The 23,179-nt window shown below is 44.0% G+C and overlaps 1 protein-coding gene across 1 annotated transcript; it reads left to right on the plus strand.

Moving 5' to 3' along the window:
- The first annotated feature begins 1,265 nt into the window (after nucleotides 1–1,265).
- Nucleotides 1,266–20,550, plus strand: mapk8ip3 (mitogen-activated protein kinase 8 interacting protein 3). The gene is made up of 33 exons (XM_068750441.1): nucleotides 1,266–1,571; nucleotides 5,256–5,376; nucleotides 5,895–5,965; nucleotides 6,096–6,187; nucleotides 6,610–6,633; nucleotides 7,299–7,350; nucleotides 7,919–8,150; nucleotides 8,299–8,401; nucleotides 8,513–8,631; nucleotides 9,083–9,094; nucleotides 9,543–9,560; nucleotides 10,734–10,791; nucleotides 10,900–11,052; nucleotides 11,585–11,642; nucleotides 11,747–11,898; nucleotides 12,153–12,209; nucleotides 12,297–12,467; nucleotides 13,116–13,242; nucleotides 14,591–14,680; nucleotides 14,829–14,978; nucleotides 15,125–15,290; nucleotides 15,508–15,705; nucleotides 15,795–15,972; nucleotides 16,049–16,168; nucleotides 16,269–16,349; nucleotides 16,454–16,521; nucleotides 16,657–16,805; nucleotides 16,921–17,092; nucleotides 17,201–17,314; nucleotides 17,943–17,981; nucleotides 18,326–18,490; nucleotides 18,593–18,739; nucleotides 20,244–20,550. Exons 1-33 carry the CDS (start codon nucleotides 1,266–1,268, stop codon nucleotides 20,366–20,368), a joined length of 3,888 nt encoding a protein of 1,295 aa, XP_068606542.1. The 3' UTR covers nucleotides 20,369–20,550.
- The last annotated feature ends 2,629 nt before the right edge of the window (nucleotides 20,551–23,179 follow it).

Raw genomic sequence — 23,179 nt, forward strand, 5'->3', positions numbered from 1 at the left:
TTGTTGAGGCAATGACTCAATTCTTATATATATATTTGGCGCCATTACAACATTTTTGTCACTAATTTAAAAAAGATAATTGAATACAGAAATTGCTATTTGATGATGAATATATTTATTCGATAGGATGTTAGAGTACAATTAGTCAAACAGTAGCATGTATTACAGTACAAGTACAGTCAAACATCCTGTCTAAGAAGAGCATTTAGAAAAAGCCCTTGCGGTCTTGTTTCCGTTGAAAGTCCTTCTTAGTACATAAATCATTGACATTTAACAATACCAATAAAATAAAAATGCATTAAACCACAGATGCAAAATAACAATAAATTAAAAAGACACATAATATGTGCAATGTAAGTGGACAAAAAAGGTGGTGTGTGTGTGTGTGGGGGGGGGGGGGGGGGGTCACATTTCAAAGCAACATTCACGCCCAAGTAAATGTAAAAACATATTTGCTGACTTCAATCCATTCATCGCTGTCGCTGTCGTGTCTTTAGAATTTGTAACATTATTTTGAAATCATTGCGGACATTTCCGGTACGTCGGTCTGACTTGACGTACGGAGCCTGTCGCCTCATGCAGACGACGTGACGTCAGCCCCGGTGGGTCAGCTGGCTGCTCCATCCAACAGCGAGGAGGGAGGGAGGGAGGACGGAAGAGCCTCTCCCATCGGGAGTCATCAGCAACAACGCCCGAGCAGGACGCACGCTGGATGGGGGGAACGATATCATAGAGGCGGGTCGGGCGTCGGCGGGGATTCGGGTACTCCGGATTATTTATTCAACATATTTATTTATTTATGTATTTATTTATTTCCCGTGCGCATCATGGCCGAGGTCCATCGCTGCGGCTGCTGAGAGGCAGGTGCATCTGACTCGACGGAGCCCTTCGTACCTCGGCATGGACCCAGCGAGGGCCGATCCGCAGGCCGATCCGCAGGCCGCCCAGCTGCATAGCCGCTGTTTCCCGGATCGGATGCACTAGCCGGGCCGCGGCTGGAGGCGCCGCAGCGGGAGGAAGGCGGACTATTTTACGGACTGAGCTCAAGGTTATACAACAACAGGCAGTTTTTTTTTTTAGAACCGGTTCTGTTGCAAATGGCACAGCTCTCCCCGATTTGAGAATAGTCTGATTGAATGTCACCCCCTTCCTGATCGGAGCCGACCTCGGTCGCATCCCTCGCTTTTACGGGCCTGCTGAGCCGCTTCACGCGTCTTCCTCTTCCTCTTCCTCATCTTCGAAAAGCAGACCTCCGGCCTGCCAAGATGATGGAGCTGCAGATTGACGAGGTGGTCTACCAGGACGACTACGGCTCCGGCTCCGTGATGTCGGAGCGGGTGTCGGGCTTGGCCAGCAGCATCTACCGGGAGTTCGAGCGGCTGATCCGCAGCTACGACGAGGAGGTGGTGAAGGAGCTGATGCCGCTGGTGGTGAACGTCCTGGAGAACCTGGACGCGGTGCTGACGGAGAACCAGGAGCACGAAGTGGAGCTGGAGCTGCTGAAGGAGGACAACGAGCAGCTGATCACCCAGTACGAGCGGGAGAAGGCGCTGCGCAAGCAGGCGGAGGAGGTGAGTCTCTCCCCCCCCCGGCTCGGTTGGGGCCTCTGACCATCATCAAATCCATAAGAATGTTGAGATTACCCCCCCCCTCTCTCTTTTTTTTTCAATCTTAATGCACTCATGACTCATACCGTTTTGTTGTTATTTTTTTTTAAATCTCAGAAGTGCTTTCAAATTATCCTGTTGACCTAAAGTTGCTCAAACTCTGGTTTTAATTTTGCCCAATTGCATTACTAATGATAATACCCTTGCATAAAAATAAATAAATCATTAGACAAAAAACAAATGTCCTTGCAAATATTTAAAACCTTTCACAATTTTAACATTTTAAGTCCAAACAAGACATGGGAGCCAGACTTGAAGTCCCCTGAAAGCATAAAGACTCCATAAGAATCTCATAATTCAGCGATTACGTTTCTTCACCTGAAATAGCTTCCAAGGCCACTCAAAGACCAGTGAGATCAAATTTTTGTATATAAAACATTCCTATTAGTACTCAAAGGTAAAACACATTAAGTACTACTTAGAAAAGTCACAGCAGTACATTTATATGTATAATATCATAAAGCATTTTAATACTAATAACTACCCATGCTAATTTATCTTATGACTAAGATATCATGTGTATCATTTTTTTTTAAAGATTTTGCTTATTATACCTAAATTGCAGAGCAAGGCTGAAGTCTCACATGCAAATACAGAATAGGGACATGAAATTGTGCACATGCATGCTATATGGTGATAAAGGGGCAGTCAGCAAAACCTTGACAGTGCAGGATGCGAGCAGGACTGTCAGTCGGCGATTACTCTGAAACAGAGAGACCCTGGACACAAACAACAGAAGTGGAGCTATTACGTTATATACTGTCCAAGAAGCTCCGCCTCCAGAGGGTTTTTATCACAACTTAATTCATCCAAAGAGGCCTCAGCACATCACCGACAGACCTGCTGGAATCATCTGTTCTCCCTCCACTGTTTCCAGCGGGTGCGGGTGTGTTAATGCGTTTTCACTTTCAGCCGTTGTTCGACACAGAAGCTGCTGGGTCATATTATGTTTCAGCATTGCTGTTTTCAAGCTTCCCGTTCGTGCCGTGAAAACAAAAAAATCCTTCACTGTGAAAATGCAGCAAGCATTGTCAGTCCTAAATGCTCAAACAAGAGCTGCAGGTAACAGGAGATGCTGAGACCGTTGTTTTAATGGAAATACGACTGGACCAGTCACATTTTTAGGTTACATTTATACACCAAAAGGTAAACTTGGAGTTTTAGTATGTTGACTTGCTGGTGGAGGGAAAGTAGGAAAATGTCACAATGAGCGTACATCTCCTCACACTCTTATTCAGTTTCAATAAGCACATAGTTGTAATCTTTTACTTACTTTAAAAACATTGTTTTTAGCAGCAGTCTCACATCTAATACATCCTATGTTAGAGTCCTATTTATGCATAAATGACTGTCCTTAGTAGAGATTTATCCAATTCAGACTAATCCAATTATCGTTTGTGTAATACTCATCGATGATGATGATGTTATTGACTTATTGTGTGGATTTCATGCACTCAGAAGTTACATAATAGCAACATATATTTCTTGATAAGGAATTAATCCATGTTGCCTCTTTCCGGTTTAAGTGTAATTTCTGTAAACAGTAAAAAAAAAATCACTTTGGCCTGATGGCTTGTTTAATTTTTTTTGCATTTATTATGGACATTTTAATATATATTTTTCCCTTCTATTATGCTTCTATCTTTATATCAGGTGCGTGGCAGGATCTTAAAATGACAGTATCTTGTATTGTATTGCAATTTATCAGACTAGATAAATAGGAAGCTTAGTCTGACTTCAGAGGCGTGTGATGGGGGTTGTATGACGTGCCGGGGGGGGGGGGGTCACAGGGAAATCAATAGTGCACAGAGCACAGTCTGGCATTGTAACCTGATTTGAGTGTGTGTGGAGATGCAACAACCTAACCCTAACCCTAACCAACAACAAAGATGACAACATTGAGAAAGCTGCAGCTCAGAGCACAAGGTTCTATGTTCACACTAATGGAAGAGAAAGCCACAACTCCCTGTCTGGTCCTGCAGCCCTCCCTGAGATATCCAGGATTACAGCTGATAAAGCGACCTAACAACGGCAGCCATTTTTACCCATCTAAAGGCCTCCAGCTATAGAACTGTCCTTCGCTTTGTATCTCCAACTCAGCAAAGTTATCATCTTTGCTTTCTGTCTCGATTTTTAGAAGCTCAAGTCGTGAAACCAGTTTAACTCACCGGCTGCAGCACCTACGACCTCGTCTCGTCGATTCAACATGTTCTCAATAGCCGCAAGGTTTTCATGCTATAGTCTCAAAGAAATTATTATTTTTATTCTGTTACTGTTAGTTCACTGTCTGATAAGGAAGCATAGAATGTTTGAAACTATGGTTTACTCATTTATATTGGACAGAAAACGTGATTTTCCAGCCCACACATTCACAAAATCTGTTATATTAACACACATCACATGCACCACTATGCACACACTCTGCGATTCAGGTGACGCCAAAGTGCCAGTAGGTGTGATCGGTTGTTTGTCTTTCGGCGTGTTGACCTGTGAACTGGTTTTTCTATGTTGTACGCCGCCTCACACAAAAAGTCAGCTGGGCTAGGCAGCTTCTCACGCTGGATGAGCCGTTAGAGCACATGTGTCAAACTCAAGGCCCCCCGAGACATTTGTGTGCAGACATTTGTTTTTGTAAAATGCTGCATCTGTCACACATGTTCTTAACAGCCCACATTTGTTGGTTGTTCTGCAGTTCTGCCCCTCTCAACTGCGGCAAAAGAGTTTTGAACAAAATTAATACCATAACTTGTGTTGGATGCTACTTTTCTTTCTTTAATATTTAATAGAATAAGTTTGATTATTGATCGATGGAGTAGTGTGGTTTTCTTAACCTGATCAATTGAAAGGACGTATGTTATAATAACAGCAATAATCTATCCATATATTTTTACAACTATACAATTGAATATGCAATGTTTGTAACTTAAGTAGTGAACTGATCAAACGGAAACATTCAGCAACAAGGCAACAACAATAGCAACACGCTGCAGTCAGGAGATTAATAATCTGCTGGCGGTGACTATTGAAAGTTATTTGAACTTTTTTGTTTTTTCCAGCATGTGCTGACATGTTGACCCCGGCGACATATGGTGCTCAGGATCAGCACTGGACAGCACCATATGATATAGGATATGGAGCTTTCTGGTGCTGATCCTGAAAGTGACATCTTTTCCGCGGCATTGACTCGGGGAATGTTCTTTATCTTGTCCACTTTGGTTGTTTTTTTTTGGTTTTCGCATGTCCATGACAAGATAAGGTGGTGGCTTTGCTGTTGGAGGATTACAGTATTACGACTTTGTGGACTTGTTGCTCTAAAAAAAAAAAGGCTGCCTTTGTGAAAAGATAGAAGAAGAAAAAAATCCCCAACAGGAAATGTGGAGGGGAAGCGACAGCTTTTGTAAAATGCCCTTATTAATAATAATAGAGGTATTTATTAAAGTCTGGCAAACTCAAACTTCTTCCTAAGAGGAGATTGCCCTAAATCCAATCCTTATATAGCACTTCCAAAACTAAATACATTCTGGTTCTTTGTGACACTTTTGAATGCATTTTCAGGCCTGATTTGTTTTTGTGCGCGTCTCCCATCAGAAATTCATTGAATTTGAGGATGCGCTGGAAGCCGAGAAGAAGGACCTGCAGGTGCAGGTGGAGTTTCTGGAGCTGCAGGGGAAACAGCTGGAGCTCAAGACAAAGAACTATTCTGATCAAAGTGAGTAGACAAATGTGCAGCTTTTATACACTTGAACGTGCAGCACATCAGGCTGCTCTCAATGGCAGAACTGAAATCAACTGAAAAAGGCTTTTCAGAAGGAAAGAAAACGTTTACCTGATAATCGATAGCTGAATCTTTACCTGGATGGCGGTGAGTTTATGAAACCTTATTTGAGGAACTTCAATTCACAATTCATTGCAGCTCTTTTCAGTTCAATGTGTTTTTGAGAAATGAAAGAAGAAAAAAAGAGAAGTATAAAGTAATGCACAAGAAAACATTTCCAGTGCAGTTGCTATGAGGACCTGGAAAGGCAAGTAGACTCACCGATGGAGGGCGTTATGCATTTAGATTTAAACCCCTTTAAACTGAAACTCTGGCAACCCACTGAAGAGCGGCTTGTATTTTATTGAGTCTTTAGTTTTCTTGACACATATTACACTATTCATGTTTTTTTGCAAAGATATGTTGCCAGAATTCAGTGAAATTTAGACTGAAACATTCTCTCTCTCTCTCAGTCACTCGGTTGGAGGAGCGAGAATCAGACATGAAGAAAGAGTACAATGCTCTGCACCAGCGTCACACGGAGGTAAGATCAGGCAAACAGCTGGACTCCCTGGATCGTTCATTTCCTAAATCCATCCCATTGTCCGCAAAATCTAACACACCTTCCTTCTTTTCTCACACGTATTTCTTTTCCATGTCCCGTTGAATCGCAGATGATTCAAACATACGTAGAGCACATTGAGCGGACCAAAATGCAGCAGGCGGGGAGCAACAGCCAATCAGAAGGCCCCGGCTGTGGACGAACGTGAGTCTCGTTGTGCGTTTGTGTGTAAAGGGTGTATCTCTCAGAGGGTAACTTTCTGTGTGGATTTGAGCCCTAAATTTCCTCCATCATCTCATTGCTGACGTTTTGTGTTTTGTCCCGAGTGTGTCGAGCTTATTTCATGCACCGACATCGTGTTGACGCTGGAATTTGTTAGCAGCCATTATGAACCTCATGGGAAATAAATATAAAAAATACATTTGGGGGATTTTTTGGGGGGAGACATTCGGGAATTTGGTGCTAATCTACACTAAACCTGACTAATCTACTTGTAAAGGTTGCTGAGTGTGTGTGTGTGTGTGTGTGTGTGTTTTCACATGTCACAGCATGTCTTTCTCTAATCGGTGTCTGTCTGTCTGTCTGTCTGTCTTGCTGGCTTGCTCTCTGTGCTGCTGTTTGCGCAGTCAACGCCACACATGGAGGAAAAGGTAAATCCAACATAAGCTGCCCTCGCGTCCTGTTTCTCAGCTCGGCATCTGAACAGGCCTGCTTCGGCTTCATATGCGTTTTAGAGCTGGCAGCAGCAACCTATAAATAATTGTGAATGCATTGGCGATGCATCAATAATGATATACCATTTTGCTTTTCCTCGCTGATGAGTTGCTCCTGTTTATCTTGTCTACTGTACTCTACTGACCAGGTGTGTTGGTTCTATCTAAAGATGCCTGCGTAGATATAAAAAAAAAAAAAATGAAGTTAACCTACCAAAATTCACATTCTGGCTGAGAGTTACCTGGAGTATTGCTACCGCACTCATTGCCTGTTCTATAAAGCTGGTTATCTTAGCGCAGCATTAAATGAACATATTTGAATGCTACAATTGCTTTCATATCCTGCTAGGATATTTTAGCCGGCAGCTAACAGGCTCGATCTGTAGGTTTTCTATTGGTCTCAATATTCTTGTCACACTGTCCGTTAAAAAAAAAGGAAATTAGCATATTTTCAAGCATGATTTTCTTTTTCTTGAGCCATGCGTCTATAAAGCATTGACTGCAGCTGTGGATTAGACAAACTGATGAAATATAATCAATTACTAATTAATTATCAGCCTAACTTTAGTCTCCGCCCATCTCTGTGTCTCCTCTTCCTGCAGCAAAGCGGAGCGCCCACCATCATTGAGTCTGTACCCCAACGTCGAGGGCATGGTACGTGGGGTTCTCGGGGGGGCTAGGATGATGCCCGGGAAAGACATCTGGCAGGTCAGCGAGCTCGGCCAGTCCGCCTTCTGCTCCACCTATCAGGTGGGCCAGACAACGGCCCTGCCCTCCTCCACAACCGCAGCCTAGGGAGTGGCCTGACCACGCCCCGCCCTGCTAGCCACACCCACTCCAAGCACCGCCCCTCTCACGCCTGCTTGTGTCATTATGAGCACATTTATTTAATTCACATTGAAGGCAATTTTTTGGGGGGGTGACTATGTGAGTGAAACAAGAATTTCTTTGAGAATTGGTTTAAAAAAAATCTGACTGTAGCAAATATTCGGATGACTGAGAGCAGGACATTCTGATCCATAAAATCAGGTTCAAACGAGCACATTAAATAATTGTTATATATTTAAAATATTAACTTCCCTAAACAATCCTAAAAGGAATGGATCCCAATACAAACAGCTCATTTCCCTGTATCGGCTATTTGAGGTTTGATTGCGACCCTGCCTCCAACGCAACGCTCATATAATCCTGTTTTTCTCCATGCCACCGCCGTTTCATTAAGGAGGACGGATCAGAGTCAGACTCCGTGGCGGCCACGCCCAGCACCACGGGAAGCAAATCCAACACGCCCACCTCCTCTGTCCCATCCGCCACCGTCACCCCCATCAACGAGGGCTTCCTCCCACACTCTGAGTTTGACGCGACGCGGGCTGGGAACAACAGGAAAAGTGCCAAGCGGCTCAGCCGGAATATGGAGGTGCAGGTGTGCCAGGAGACCAGGAACGTGAGCATTGGTGAGAGGATGTCACCAAATAGGCTCCACACTAAACCTGGAGCATCTAAAACAACTCTCAAGATGCACTTAAAATATTGTTTCAACTGCTTTTATTTATTTGATGGTCTGGAGTCTCCTCCCGCGGTACCCCTCTCATGCTTCTCCAGGTATGGGAAGCAGCGACGAGTGGTCCGAGTTCCAGGAGATCATTGATTCCACACCGGAGCTGGACATGTGTATGGACCCCCGCGCGTACGGAGGGGGAAACAGGTGCAGTAACATATCAATAGATAGGCTCTCTTTACCTTGTGAGAGAGTGAAGAGTAAGATTCTTTTCTTCTTCCAGCGCTGTTATCTGATGAACTCTATCCTGTGTTTCAGCCCCTCTCAAGGCATAGTGAACGAAGCCTTTGGCATCAACACCGACTCGCTGTACCACGAGATTAAAGATGCCAAGTCGGACATCATTGGAGACGTAGATGCAGGCGCGGAGCTGCTAGGTACGAACAGGACTTTTTTGTTACGTCCCGTAGAATCATCATTTATAGGATGCTTATCTTTGACTTCTAAAGATTGGCAGCAAAGTAGAAGCAAATTTGGCATGAAACATTTGGTCCCGGGGAGCGTTTTCCAGACTCCAAACTCCGATCGGTTTATTTTTACCTCGCATGGATGAGGTTGCAATGCTCTCAATGCCGGCAGCTCATCTCTTTACCACATCATACGGTCCCTGACCTACTGCCCCCCCCAGCTGCCTTGCCATGCCGTGATATTGTTACTACATATCCTAGGTTTGATTTTTACTTATGTTAAATATTCATTGTTAGGTTCTGTTCTATTCCAACATGAAAGTACTTTTGGTTTTAGTCCATCTCTAAATGTCTCACTCATTTTCTTTTTCCCCTTTTATATGCTTCTGCTGGTGACCCCCCCCCCCCCCACCCCTCCTAGGCGAGTTCTCAGGTGTGTATCTGAGCATGCATTAGTTCATCTTTATCTTCCTAGCTACTCTCTCTTTTGCACAGATAAGTCTAGAAACTGCACATTAATACAGTTTTTATTTTGAATATATAATTTTATATGCTCAATATTCTATTAAAGTCACAGTGAACTTTAAATAATTTAATATCAACTATAAGACAAACAGAATGCCCAGCTGGTTTTATCCCCTCCTCCATGTTTAAACAGGTGAGCCATCATTTTATAGAGAAAATATTCTGTTTCACTGCGACAATCTGAAGGTGTTAAATCAACCGGAGCAGAAAACAGCTTTTGTGTTTCAGTTCTTTATCTCTGCTGCTCTTTTTCAAATTAATAAATGCTCAGCATCCTCTCTCTCCTTCCTGTCCCTCTCTTTTTCTCTCTGATCCACGCCCTTTCTCCCTCTCCACTCTTCATCTTTTGCCTCCAGTTCGTGATGATTTCTTCGGTAAGGCATGCTTTGCCTGCGCTCACGGTCAAATTTGCTTGCTTTGTTATTTTCGGGCTTCAACCTATCACAACCTTCAGGTTCCTTCTTTGTGTCAATTTGTTTCTATGTGGCTTGATTTTTTATCTTTGCATCTCACGTGACCTTTTATAGAACATTACATTAAAATGAATGGAGGGAAAACACTATTGTTGATGGTGAAAAGGTTAATGGGAGATAGTGATTTTATCTCTCATTCAAAAGGACTCAACCGATGTCAAACCTTAGCTTTGATTAAATGTTTTTCATTCACTTTAAGCACAATATGCATTACAAATAAATCATCAGCCTGCCTTTTTTCTTTTTTTTTTTTTTTTTTACAAACTTTGAAGTCAAAGATATGAGGGATCTCCGTAAAGAGAATTGTTTTAGGTAGAGGTAAACAATTAGCCATATAATCCAAGTTGGCATGCTAGTTATTTGTCTGTCTCTGCAGTTAGAGCAAATATCTCAACATAAAGATCACAGGGTTTTATAATCTACTGCTGACCAAGTATTTTCTATATGAAAATATAAACCTTCCCTTTTTGTAAATAACATCTGGAAAATAAGGACCTGTTTGCTTTTAGTTTTTGTCCTTGTTATTGTTCTTATTATTTTTAACGTGATCTCAAATGTCTGTGTGTGCTTGGCTAATGTCGCACAATGCTTGCTGCTTGCATGTAAAAAAAACATCAGTGTGCAGTATTAAAGATAATTAATATTTGATGACAAACATAACTGGATGAACTTGATGCTAATACCGCCATGGTTCAGGGACATTGCTGGAATCTGTGTGTGTGTGTGTGTGTGTGTGTGTGTGCGCGCTCATGAAAATTGATTTTGATAAATAAAAACACTGAGGCGTTCAAGACGAACAGGAATTGTCAATGTTTTCCAAAATATTCAAAGTGACATACCAAAAATGAAAGTGGAGTGTCTGTTAACACTCTTAACTGTAAATTTAACAATTAAAATAAATTATAAGGGCTATAATTTAAGACACAATTGTCCATATCTCTCACATAAACTATCTTATGTGGAGGCAATCTGTAAACCATGGCTGACCTAAAAGCCCCCTCATTGCGTTATTGATTAATGGGTTTATTTATTAGTGGCTGTCGAGTAACAGAGATGCAACTGGGACTGTTTCAGGGATGGGCAAGGAGGTGGAGAATCTGCTGACAGAGAACAAACAGCTTCTAGAGACCAAGTAAGAGACGACTAGCGTGCTTGTTTTTCTTTTCTTATTTCCTTGTTTCCTGTCTGGAGCTCACAGCAATTTATGACTTCCCGTTCCTCCTGATTTTTGTTTTAATAGAAATGCCCTGAACATTGTGAAAGATGACCTTATTGCCAAAGTGGACGAGCTGTCGGGGGAGCAAGAGGCGCTGAGGGAGGAGCTGGAGGCCGTGAGGCAGTCCAAGAACAAGGTTGATGCGAGAGTGAAGGAGCTGGAAGAGGAGCTCAAGAGGTGAACCTCAAAGCGTTTAATTTAAACACAATGAGCAAGAGAACAGGATGGTCTACAAAACAGATATTATACTGATAAACACATTTACAGACTGGAATATAAACACCAAATACGAGATAAATAAACAGAAATACATAGTATCCCATAGGAGACAATACAGATGTGCTTCCACATAATAGATTTGTCTACTGAGCTGTAAGACAAACAATGACCGTCTCCTGTTGACACAGCACAAGAAGAGAAACGCGATAGTCTTGAAAAGTGGAGATGCGTTCAAGTGTGAGAGACAAAATGACTTCAAATAGGCCCCTTCATGGTCCTGTAATTTTCTGTACCGACCTTTCTGGAAGCTGAACTGAGTCGCTGATACCAGGAACTCTCTGTCCCCCTGCTATTTATTATTCATTTAAAAAAAATAGATGGGAAATCGTCGTGAAGCTCACTTTAATTTCACTAGAATGGTAGTAAATTTGAAGTGAATGAACAGGAGAAAAAGTTTTCAGAGATTTTTTTATTTTTTGGGGGGTTGTAGGTTAAGAGCAGAAGCTCTCGGTGCATCTCGGAACTCCAAGGACGAAGGAGGCGATGACGTGAGTAAAAGCTCCTCCCGTCTTCTCCTCTCTGTCAGTTTGATATGCACAAAGACTTAACATGCAAGATAAGGCACATCTAATCACCATCTCCTTGCCTATAGTTCTCATCACCCATGCAGGACGGTGACATGACGATGACTCAGAGGCGGCGGTTCACACGGGTGGAGATGGCCCGAGTGCTGATGGAGAGGAATCAGTACAAAGAGCGACTGATGGAGCTGCAGGAGGCTGTCCGGTGGACGGAGATGATCAGGTCAGGAAAGAAGGAGATGATGCTGTGAGCTAGATGAGTGCAGAAGGGTCAAAGCATGTAAGCCATGAAACTTGAAACCACACAGCTGAGACGCAACAGCCACATATAGCGGATTATTGTCATTTTATACAGTCACGAAAAACAACTATTTTTTACTAAAAAACGTTTGCGCCTGTGTCTTGAGATGGCAGCTAAATTTATGAAAGTGCAGCGAATCTTTTTTTCTGTTGACTCGCGACTCTCCTTCGTCTCAGGGCGTCCCGGGAGAGTCCTCAAATCCAAGAGAAAAAGAAGTCCACCATCTGGCAGTTGTGAGATTCTGCTTTTATTGAACTCAGAGCTTCAGCATAATTCAAAGAAATGTTTTGGTGTTGAAATAAATCCTCTCCTCCCCCCAGCTTTGCCCGTCTCTTCAGCTCATCGTCCAGCCCTCCACCTGTCAAGCGGCCGTACTGCAGCGTCAACATTCACTACAAGTCTCCCTCGCCGGCAGGTTTCTCACAGAGACGCAGCCACACCATGTGTCAGATCTCTACCTCCAACCGCACGCTGGAGTTCTTCCCGGAAGAGTGAGCCACAGCTAGCTGCATCCGTCCATCCATTTCCTGTAGGGCAGGGTGTGTGTGTGTGTGTGGGGGGGCTATCAGCTGGAGGCGGGACGAACCCAGGACATGTCTCCAGTTCATTTCCCAGCTAGATCCCTTCACTAGAACATCTCCATCCTTACGTGCTTCCCCACTCTGCTAGCCTCGCTGCTCGCCGGCTTGAAGCAGCTCCCGATCTCTCCGGTTCTCCAGTATTTAATTTCCCGTTCGAACCAGCGTCTTCTTGAGTGAATAAAGGAAATCATTTATTAGGTCATCTGAATCTGGGCTATGACAGCAACAAAAGGTTTTGCTGTCATAGCCCAGCTTTTAGAGATTTTAAAATGCAATCATCCTTTCTTCTCTTTTATTTCTTAGTAAGCCCAACACGAAATGTATTTAAATTATTCCACACTTTCCAGATAGTGCGATGAAAGCATTGCTTGGCTTGAGCTAGAAGAGAGTTTTACTCGAATGACAACTGCTGCTGCTTTGTTTTCCTCCTTCTCCTCTTCATATCTTCTCCATTTCTTGCTGCTGGCTGGCCAGGCTGCTAACGCTTCGCTCTCTCTCTCCCCCCCCCCCCCCCATTGCTTCCAGACTGGCCAGTAACGGTGTTGCGTCTCTCCTCAGTGATTCGGCACTGTTGGCTCGTCGTGAGCAGAGGCGCGAACAGTACCGGCAGGTCCGTGAGCATATGCGCCGCGATGACGGCATTATGCAGGCATGTGGCTGGAGCGTGCCATCTCGTTTCAAACAGGTACACACACACACACACACGCACACAGATCAACACACAGATTGACACACATAAAGATGCACATTCTACAATGGTCAGGGACCCATTAGGGCCTCGACACATTCAGTTCAATGAACTTGCGCTTGTTTGACTTACTGTGTGTAGAAAGTCTGAACACTTGGAACTCAAATCCCCCACAATATGCACGACTGAAGTCACACATTGTCGCCCTGCATTTATACCCGATAACACAAATTAACAGGTTAGGGTTAAGAATAATAATTTGGGACATGAGCCCAAACTCAAAATATAATCCACCACCTATTTTAGACCGTTAAAAGCTACTGGTTTAAAGCAAGTAACAATTTAGATTAATTATAGAGGAGTGTCAGCAATTTTCTGACAGCCGAGAAGTGTAGTAAACAGTTTTTATGGGAACTTTAGAAAGTATTTTAGGTGTATAAAATAAACTGCATATTCAATAACATGAGTAAAGACAACCATTTAATTCTTAATTCTGCATGGCAAAAGAATAAGATCAGGTTTTAGATTAAAAAAAAAACATTTTTGTTAATACGGGATTTATCGCCAGTAATTAAAATATGTCCTGCCCCTTAAAAATGCACCAATACCGATAAGAAAAGCAGTTATCGAGCCAAACATAATTTTATAGTGTCAAAGTATGCTTTAAAATGCCTTGGAGAATCTGAGGCTCAAGAGGCCAGAGAGTGTTGGCAGGCAGGCGGCTCTAACTCTGGTCTCCCACAGACTGCGGGTCAGATGGACAGCGCTCAGGACAGCCCGCTGAAGAGACAACAGGCAAGTGAGAGACAGAGCGGCAGCATGTGGCTTCCCTTTCCTCTAACCTCCCCTAAAGCCCCGCCCCCTGGGTAGAAAGAACAATAACTGAAACTCGTATCCAAATGATGCCCCAGTCAGGTCCACGTGGAGCTCTTTAAGGATCTCGTCGGAATAAGAGACCAAACAGAATGATTTGAATATATGAATAGCATGACGTTTTTATTTATGGCATGATATTACACACAGACGCATTTCTCTAACAACCCCCCCCCCCTGCCGATGCTAACCTCCGTCTGTCTCATCGTGCCTCAAACGCAGCATGGGTGGATGTCTTCATCTTTAGTTGACTTCTGCCTTGAGTTTAGAGTTCTTTAAGGAGAAATCCTGAACTGAAACTGGTTGTTACAGTTCAGGATGTATTCCTTCCGGATGTACAGCTCTATGGCGCACACACTTAATTCGTCATCAGTCACACTGGCTATTATTTGAACTGACTGTTATTTATTTGAACCAGACGGTCAATCACTACTTTGATTGTGTTCTGACTTCGCACCGCCTCTGCTTCTAGACCACTAATGAGAAAGAGGACACCCGCATGAAGAATGTCCCCGTCCCGGTCTACTGTCGTCCTCTGGTGGAGAAGGACCCCAACAGAAAGGTGAGGCAATCAGGGGACGACCGGTGTTTGATATACAATCAAAAACGCATCTCACAAATCTTCACTGTGAAGGAAAATGCATAAATAATTTGGCAATGTGCAATACAATTGTGTTTAAATCTGCATGAGACTGCTATTTTGTGTGTAGCTGTGGTGCGCCGCTGGGGTGGACCTGACGGGATGGAGGGCCAGCAACCAGGAGGCGGTACCCTCGAAAGCATCGTCAGGGGGCAGCGACCCCTTACACGCTGAGGAGGATGGATCGAGCAAAAAGAGTAGCTCCCCAGAGAAGAAGAAGGTAGGCAACACTCCAGAGACGAATCACACATCAGGGGCGTGTGCAAAACGTTTTAGCTGCAGAACACGCCCGTCAAACTGCTCGCAAAGATGGAGGGGGGCTTTGTCACCGGTGCGATTACAAACCCTGTCACCTTCCCGTCCCAGTCGAAGGAGCTCCAGGAAATGGACACCATGAGCAGTCGAGTGTGGATTCTCACCAGCACACACTCTGCCAGCAAGGTGGTCATCATCGATGCCAATCAGCCGGGCTCGCTGGTCGACCAGTTCAACGTCTGTAACGCCCACGTGCTCTGCATCTCCAGCGTGCCGGGTGAGACGGAACGTTCCCGTCAAATTCCACCCGTCGTGTTTTTGTTCGCCTGCCGTGTTGAAGGAAAGGACTTTGTGTAACTTCTGGACTTTGTCCTTTGCTGCCTGCTCTAAGACTGTCATGAACAGCTGTATGCGTGTGAGATGTTCATCAGATTTTCGGCGTTGGATCTGGAGTGTGTGTGTTTGTGCATGCCAATGTGTGTGTTTGTCCCCAGCTGCCAGCGAGAGCGATTATCCAGCAGGAGAGATCGTGTTGGATGCAGGCGATGGAGGAACAGGTGGAGACGAGGACAACGGCAGCGCGGAGGGCATGCTGGCTGGCATCACTCTTGTCGGATGCGCCACCAACTGTAGTGTTGCCCGTAGCAACTGCTCCTCACGCACTGACACGCCCATAATGGACAAAGGACAAGGTGGGCGGATCCTAAACAATGCCTGCATCTTTTTACTATCATAGAAGGTGTCCATTAAGTTGCCTATTTCCATGCTGGTTGTGCTTCAGCCCCCACTGCTCCCCCAACGAACGGGAAGATTCACCCCGCCCAGTCGGCCGAGGAGGCCACCGAGGCCACCGAGGTTCCCGAGCCCACGGCTGCCCATACAGAGATGGGACCTCCGGGGCCTTTTACCGAGCATGTCTTTACTGACCCCCAGCCTCGTCCAGCCGATGCCTCTGACAGGTAAGTCCGCCATTAAGAAGCCGATCACCAGGAACATCATGAATAAAATAAAAGCGTTTGTCATCTCTCCACGCAGGAGCTCAGGCCAGTCCAAAGAAGAAACGTCTCATCCTTCAGAGCTAGAAGATGGAGGCGAAGAAGCCAAAAGTTACATCAGTGCGGCCCCCACTATGTGGCTTGGGTCCCAGAATGGCTGGTGAGGTGTTCATCACATATTATATTATATATTACGTGCAGTATTTACCACGAAGGGCTTCTTCGGACCTCTGATGATCTCTCCTCTGCCCTCCCTCAAGGCTCTACGTTCACTCAGCAGTTGGAAACTGGAAGAAGTGTCTCCACTCCATCAAGCTCAAGGACTCTGTGCTCAGTCTGGTGTAAGCTATGCTAAACTAAACTACGAGTGAAGGAATGCCTACCCAGATGTTGTGTCGTGCAGACTTTGTCATCGGTGTTAGTCGGTCTCCTCTACTGATTTCAGGCATGTGAAAGGTCGAGTGTTGGTTGCCCTTGCCGACGGGACCCTGGCCATTTTTCACAGATCAGAGGGTATATGGAGCTTAGAATATTTATTTGCGCACCAAAGCAGCCTTCATATTTTAGTGTTGCTATTTTTAGGTTGATATTTTTATCTGCATTATACTCATCTGTACATTTTGTTGATGTGTGCGGTTTTAAAAACAGACGGCCAGTGGGATTTATCCAACTACCACCTAATGGACCTCGGTCGACCTCATCACTCCATCCGCTGCATGGCTGTGGTCCACGATAAGGTTTGGTGCGGCTACAAGAACAAGATCCACGTCATCCAGCCCAAGAGCATGCAGATCGAGGTGATGTTTGAATCCACTGTTGCGTCCACTGGTCTCAAATACGGCAGCAGCTTCCGCCGGCTGATTTTTTAAATGTGATCCAAGTGTGATGATGAGCCGATTCCCTGCTCTGCAGAAGTCCTTTGATGCCCATCCTCGCAGGGAGAGTCAGGTGCGGCAGCTGGCATGGATCGGTGATGGGGTGTGGGTGTCCATCCGACTGGACTCGACCCTCCGTCTGTACCACGCTCACACACACCAGCACCTCCAGGACGTGGACATTGAGCCATACGTCAGTAAGATGCTGGGTGAGAATAAGGGATTATTTGATCAATCAATAGTTTTCCCTCCGTTTTTATAGGGAAATGTACACCAGTTTCTTCTGGAGTTGATATCCACTGACGTCCACTTCACAGGTACGGGCAAGCTGGGCTTCTCTTTTGTCCGAATCACGGCGCTTCTGATTGGTGGAAATCGTCTCTGGGTGGGAACTGGAAATGGCGTCATCATCTCCATCCCCCTGACAGAGAGTGAGTCGGGTTTCTTTCTTAAATTTTGTTTAAAAAAAAAATGTCTGTTTCAATTAAAGAGTCAAAATGTAATTGGACACCTTTTTAAATAAAGAAAAATAATCTAAATTTGTTAATTGGAAAATGAGTGAGTAGTAAGTAGCTGTTTGGTTGCCCACGGCTCTTGAGGCAGTTCAAATTTTATGTTTATTTTTTCTGTCTGGATGAAAATGTCAAAATGTATCCAAACTGCAGTCTGGGCGGACGTTTTATTCCCGGATGCCTGAGTTTGAGGCATAGAGGAAATCCTTTTTTAAACTTTTTGTCTACTTTGCTTTTCTTAGGTTCAAATATTGCTAATTGTGTATTTTTATGGGTGTTAACTTTTCACATAATGCAGGAAGGAACAGCAGCTTCATGAAGGGATCTTAGCCTGAACAGACCAATCAGAAGTTTGCAGTTATCGACGCAGCCTCCCATAGGGTGGTGCTGTTTGTCTGTGTTCTCCTTCGGCCCGCCCCGTCGTTTCTCCACCATCTTCACTTCTACCTTTCTGCCTCCCCTCTGTGCCGTCAGCGCTCACAGACAATCATAACTGTTACTGTCCTCTTTCTCCTCTGCCTTCCTCCTCCTCCACCTCCTCCGGTAGCGGTGGTCCTTCACCGAGGGCAGCTCCTTGGTGTGAGGGGTAAGTGGGTCTGCCCCCTCCCTCCTGCCTCCTGGTGCCATCAGCTTTTTCTCACCCGTTCCCACCTTTATGTTCCCTGAAACAATGTCTTTTCTCCAGATTTTCTTTTTTCTTTTTTTTACTGTCGATCAGGACGGTACTTTTAGTCTTTGGTATTGCATGCTGGTTATTATTATGTTTTATTGCATCAATTCTCTGAGGAACCGTCAGAGTAAAAGCACAACATTTATTATTATTTATTATAGGGATTTTGTTACTGTGCCCCCCCCCCGCATCATGCTATCACGTATCTAAGCAACACTCCAGATTCTAAGTTTCTGACTTATGTGTTTGTCGTCCCTTAGCCAATAAGGTGTCTCCCACCTCATCCAGTGGAGTCATCCATGTGTACGGTGACGATGGCTCGGAGAAGAGCACCGGCAGCTTCATCCCATACTGCTCCATGGCACAGGCCCAGCTTTGTTTCCATGGACACCGTGATGCTGTCAAGTTCTTCGTCTCTGTACCCGGTACTCACAAATCTGTCTGTCTGCTGGTGTGATGGGCATTAACCAGCTTGACTCCCTATTCTCTAACCTTGTTTATGATCTTTTCATGTGTGAATATGACAGGCAATGTCCTGGCGACGCTGAATGGCAGCGTGTTAGACAGTCCGTCAGAGGGGCAGGGCTCAGCGGTGCCCCAAGAGACAGAGGCCCAGAGTGTTCAAAATGTGCTGGTGCTAAGTGGAGGCGAGGGCTACATCGACTTCCGTATAGGTGAGCCATCGTGCAGTCGCTCTTGCTGTTAAACCTGTAACTGCAGATTATTGTTACCCATTCAAGTACATGCATATAATTAGCAATATAGTACTTAATGTGGTGGCGCAGTGGTTAGCGCTGTAGCCTCACAACAAGAAGGTCACAGCTTCAAAACCAACTTGAGGCTTTTCTGTGAGGAGTTTGCATGTTCTACCCGTGTCTGCGTGGGTTCTCTCCGGGTTCTCCTGCTTCCTCCCACCTCCAAAAAACATGCAGCTTAGGTGAACTGGTTACACTAAATAGTGTATTTATGGGTGTGAGTGTGTGCGTGAATGATTGTTTACGCGTGGCCCTGCGATGAACTTGGTGTGCCCCGCCTCGCGCCCCTAGACTGTTGGGAAAGGCTCCAGTAGATCCCGTGAACCGGATTTCGGCATAAGAGGTGAAGAAAATGAAAGAATGAATATTTAGTGTAACAAGAGCACACATTTAAAAATGAAGAGTACAGCTAATTGAATTTGAATTAAAAACATTTGAATAAAGAATATTATATTTCTCTTCACTAAGTTATGTATTCATTTATTTATTTTCATTTATTGTCTTTTGAATTTCTATCAGTATGATTGATATCCGGGGCGGCTCGGTGGCGCAGTGGTAAGCACTGTTGCCTCACAGCGAGATGGTCGCAGGTTCGTTTCTGGCTTGTGGCCATTCTGTGAGGAGTTTGCATGTTCTCCCCGTGTCTGCGTGGGTTCTCTCCGGGTTCTCCGGCTTCCTCCCACCACCAAAGACATGCAGCCTAGGTTGATTGGTGATGCTAAATTGTCCGTAGGTGTGAGTGTGTGTGTGGCTGGTTGTCTGTCTCTGTGTTGCCCTGTGATGAACTGGCGGCTTGTTCAGGGTGTCCCCTGCCTCTCGCCCATTGACTGCTGGGATTGGCTCCAGCTTGGCCCGCGACCCGATAATGGAATGAGCGGTTAGAAAATGAAAAAAAAAAAATTAAATGATTGATATCACTGCCCTCTAATGGCGACCATGTGGAACAACACTGAATGTTTGGCAAGGAGAATCTTTATTAATACAAATCATGACCAATGTGGTAGAAATCAATGGTTTTCACAAAACCAGGGGCCCCTCAGGCATCCTAGTGGGGGCTTCTAGTGGATCTCTAACTCAATGGAGACAGTAAATAATTAATCTGGCCATACGTGGGACTTTTACAGAATGTCGAATGGCACAAGCGAAAATTTGACCAGATTAGGGTCCAGTTGTGTGCCATTTTCTGGTAAATCATCAGGCGGCATTTACAAGAGTCTTCATTTTTTCATTTGAAGTTGCCCCGCGAGCTTCAACTATTCTTGTAACGTCATTTCTTTTCTGAAAAAAAATGCAATACCTGCATTGAAAATCACGATTTAAGAAAAATAATGAAATAAACAGATTTTTGCACATCAGCACGCCGTACTACGTCGCCGTTGTGGCGCTGCTGCTCTTACGTGCTGTGTTCATCTGTGTTCTTCAGGAGATGGAGAGGATGATGAGACGGAGGAAGCAGAAAGTGCTGGAGCTGCTCAGATCAAACCGGCTCTGTGCAAAGCTGAGCGGAGCCACATCATCGTCTGGCAGGTGTCCTACATACCTGAGTGACACCTGGCTTCGACCCTGACTTTGTAATTACCCCCACTCATGTAAAATCTCCCCCTGAATCTAAAAAAATCCCTCCTGGTATATTGTCCCTTGTAACTATTATACCCCCTCCTGCCCCGTCGCCTTGTTAACTTCAATGCCGTGTAATTACCTCTTCTGATCTAGTAATCTGCCTGTCATACTGTTTCTGCCCTCCCCCGACCCCACACACACACACACACCCCAGGGCATTGTACCTTCATGAGCCTTGTGCCCCAGCATTGTAACTACCTCCCTCCTCTGCGTTTATTGGTTGAGACTATTTGTGCAAGAAGGATTTCTGACGAAGGTTTTGGATTGAGTGAGGATACGGTCACAATTATGTTGAATTCAGCATAGACTTTCTTTTTGCTGTTGCCTATAATAGTTAGCATCTAATCTTGCATCACGTCCACCTGAAGTCTCAATTTGTGGCATTTTGAACCCTGATTCTAAAAAAAAAAACCTCCATGAGGAGAAAACGAATGACGCGGTGTGTGGCGACAGACGACCGGCGCTGCCGTCAGGCTTAAAAGGTTATTGAACCTGTTGCAGTTCGGTGTGAAACTCGTTTCTCTCATCTGACTGTTGGGACGAAAGCAGGTGAACGGTGATGTGTTATTGTGTACTGGGATTACTGGAAATCTCCACTGGAGCCCATCCTCTTTGCTCATTGTGGAAACTCTTGCATTGGCCTCTGTCTGTGTGGATTAAATATTAAACATATTGTGTGCAGAAAAGTGTATGTGTTACTATACAGTCATGGATAAACTCTTTTACAAATGGGATTCATTATTTATTTATTTTTTTAATTTTAATACAATTTCATTGAGCGTCACAGTATTTCAGAAAAGACTGAATGGCTCTAAAGCAACTTTCAGCACATTTCCAAGCAGATACTGATGCTGGAATTACATTAAAACCCGTCAAGAGCTACATCCTCTTCAAATGCTTTAGCTGAGCATCACATTTTATTACTATCACTTACATTTAAGTGATACTACCCAAGTGATGTAGCAATCTGTTTTACGATTTGAATAAAAAAAAAATGCACAGGAAACAGAAGATCACATGAATGTGTCAAAGGCAGCAACGTTGTTAAATACCCACGTTATTGTTTTGTTTTTTTCCCAGAAGAAATGCATATTTTGGATGACTTTTTTTTTTAACCATAAACACACACACACAGTCATGACCGAGCACGTCTGTTGAACAAAACAGAGCTATTGTTAACATAGTCTTCTTAGTAATGTTAGATAATGCCTGCTGCGTAAGGAGATCACTTTACTTCAGGTGCAGAACTTGACCATCTGGTTGCCTCACCTGCCCACTTCCACACAGTAATCTCCTCGGATGGTTCCGGGCCCGGAGTCGGCAGGGTTTGTCTCTCCCATCATCTTTCGTGCTGTCTTGACGATGTCCAAACCCTCCCACACCTGAACAGAGACAGAAATAGACACGGCTACACCTAAAACATGACACCACGATACACAGAACACACATTTTCCCATAGCGACTGATTTCCCGCTGCAGTAGTTCATTATTAATACAGTTATTGGGTGAATCAGAAACGATCACAAATTGCTACAATTGATTAGATTAGGTACAAGCTGTATCAAAGTTAGGGAAGCCGGACATGATAGTTTTCTCCTCTAGGCTAAAGGCAGTGTGTTCGTTGGGTTCTCGCCTCCTGCGAGAACCGTTCTATTTAGCAGTAAGATAAAAATTATTATTCGAGTTATATTCCCTTCCGTTCATTTTGGTCATTTATTAATGCATAACGAGGGAGATTTCCTGTTTCGGTTGTTTTCTTCTATTGTTACCAGCTGCAAAGGAATATAAGGCATTATTAATATTGCCGTGATACTAATATTGCACGCAACGCCAACTAAAGATGGACTAAATAAATTGTAGTAATTTTCCTTTTTCTGCCAGATGGATATTTGGTTTGTAATCTATCTTTAAACTGCAGTGACTCAGTGGAGATTGTACAATAAAGCCACAATGTGCAGCACTGAAAGTCTCCATCAATTATTTATTACATAATAAATACATAATTCTGTATTTATTATGCACAGCACCAGCATTTTCCTTCATATTTCCCTAATATAAAGGTATTTCCTCGTGACTAAACGTGCATCATCAAGCAATAAATCTAAACGTAGTTGGCTGGAAATTTGCAATGATTCAGCAATACTTAACCGTCATTCATCTTCTTCTATACATTTTTTATTCCACTTGACCGGGATAATAAAAGGTAAATGCATCATCATCCATGTTAGCCGGTAGATGTCACAATTTCCATTTCAATTAATCAGTCTCTCTCTCTCTCTCTCTCCCTCTCTCTCTCTCAATAATTCTTTTGAAAATTGTTAACACAGGAGAGCGAGAAATGGCATGAAAAGGTCACGTGAGAACAAGACATATATCTATGCTTTGATTGAAACAGATATTAATTCTGAGAGCATGTGTTGTGTTAGAGAGACTCGTGAGAAGTATTACAATCCAATCTGATGTAATAGAGGGTAATATGCGTGAGGTTGATTGAGGAGAGATGGGCTAGTCAGGAGAACTGTGTAGGAACTAGGAACAGGCTCTCGTCTCTATTTTTTTTTCCAGCAGCAGGGTGTAGCCCGAGGAAGAAAAAAAATCCATTAGATTTTGATGGCTATCTTGGTTATCATCTGGGTCTAGAGATTAGATTTTTATTTTCCAAATTCATGGATAGTATCAATATTATTTGGACAAAAGTGTCACAATGGGATTATAAGATCAACCACTCATCAGAGTCTG

Source organism: Brachionichthys hirsutus, chromosome 16, assembly GCF_040956055.1.
Source record: "Brachionichthys hirsutus isolate HB-005 chromosome 16, CSIRO-AGI_Bhir_v1, whole genome shotgun sequence".
NCBI lineage: Eukaryota > Metazoa > Chordata > Actinopteri > Lophiiformes > Brachionichthyidae > Brachionichthys > Brachionichthys hirsutus.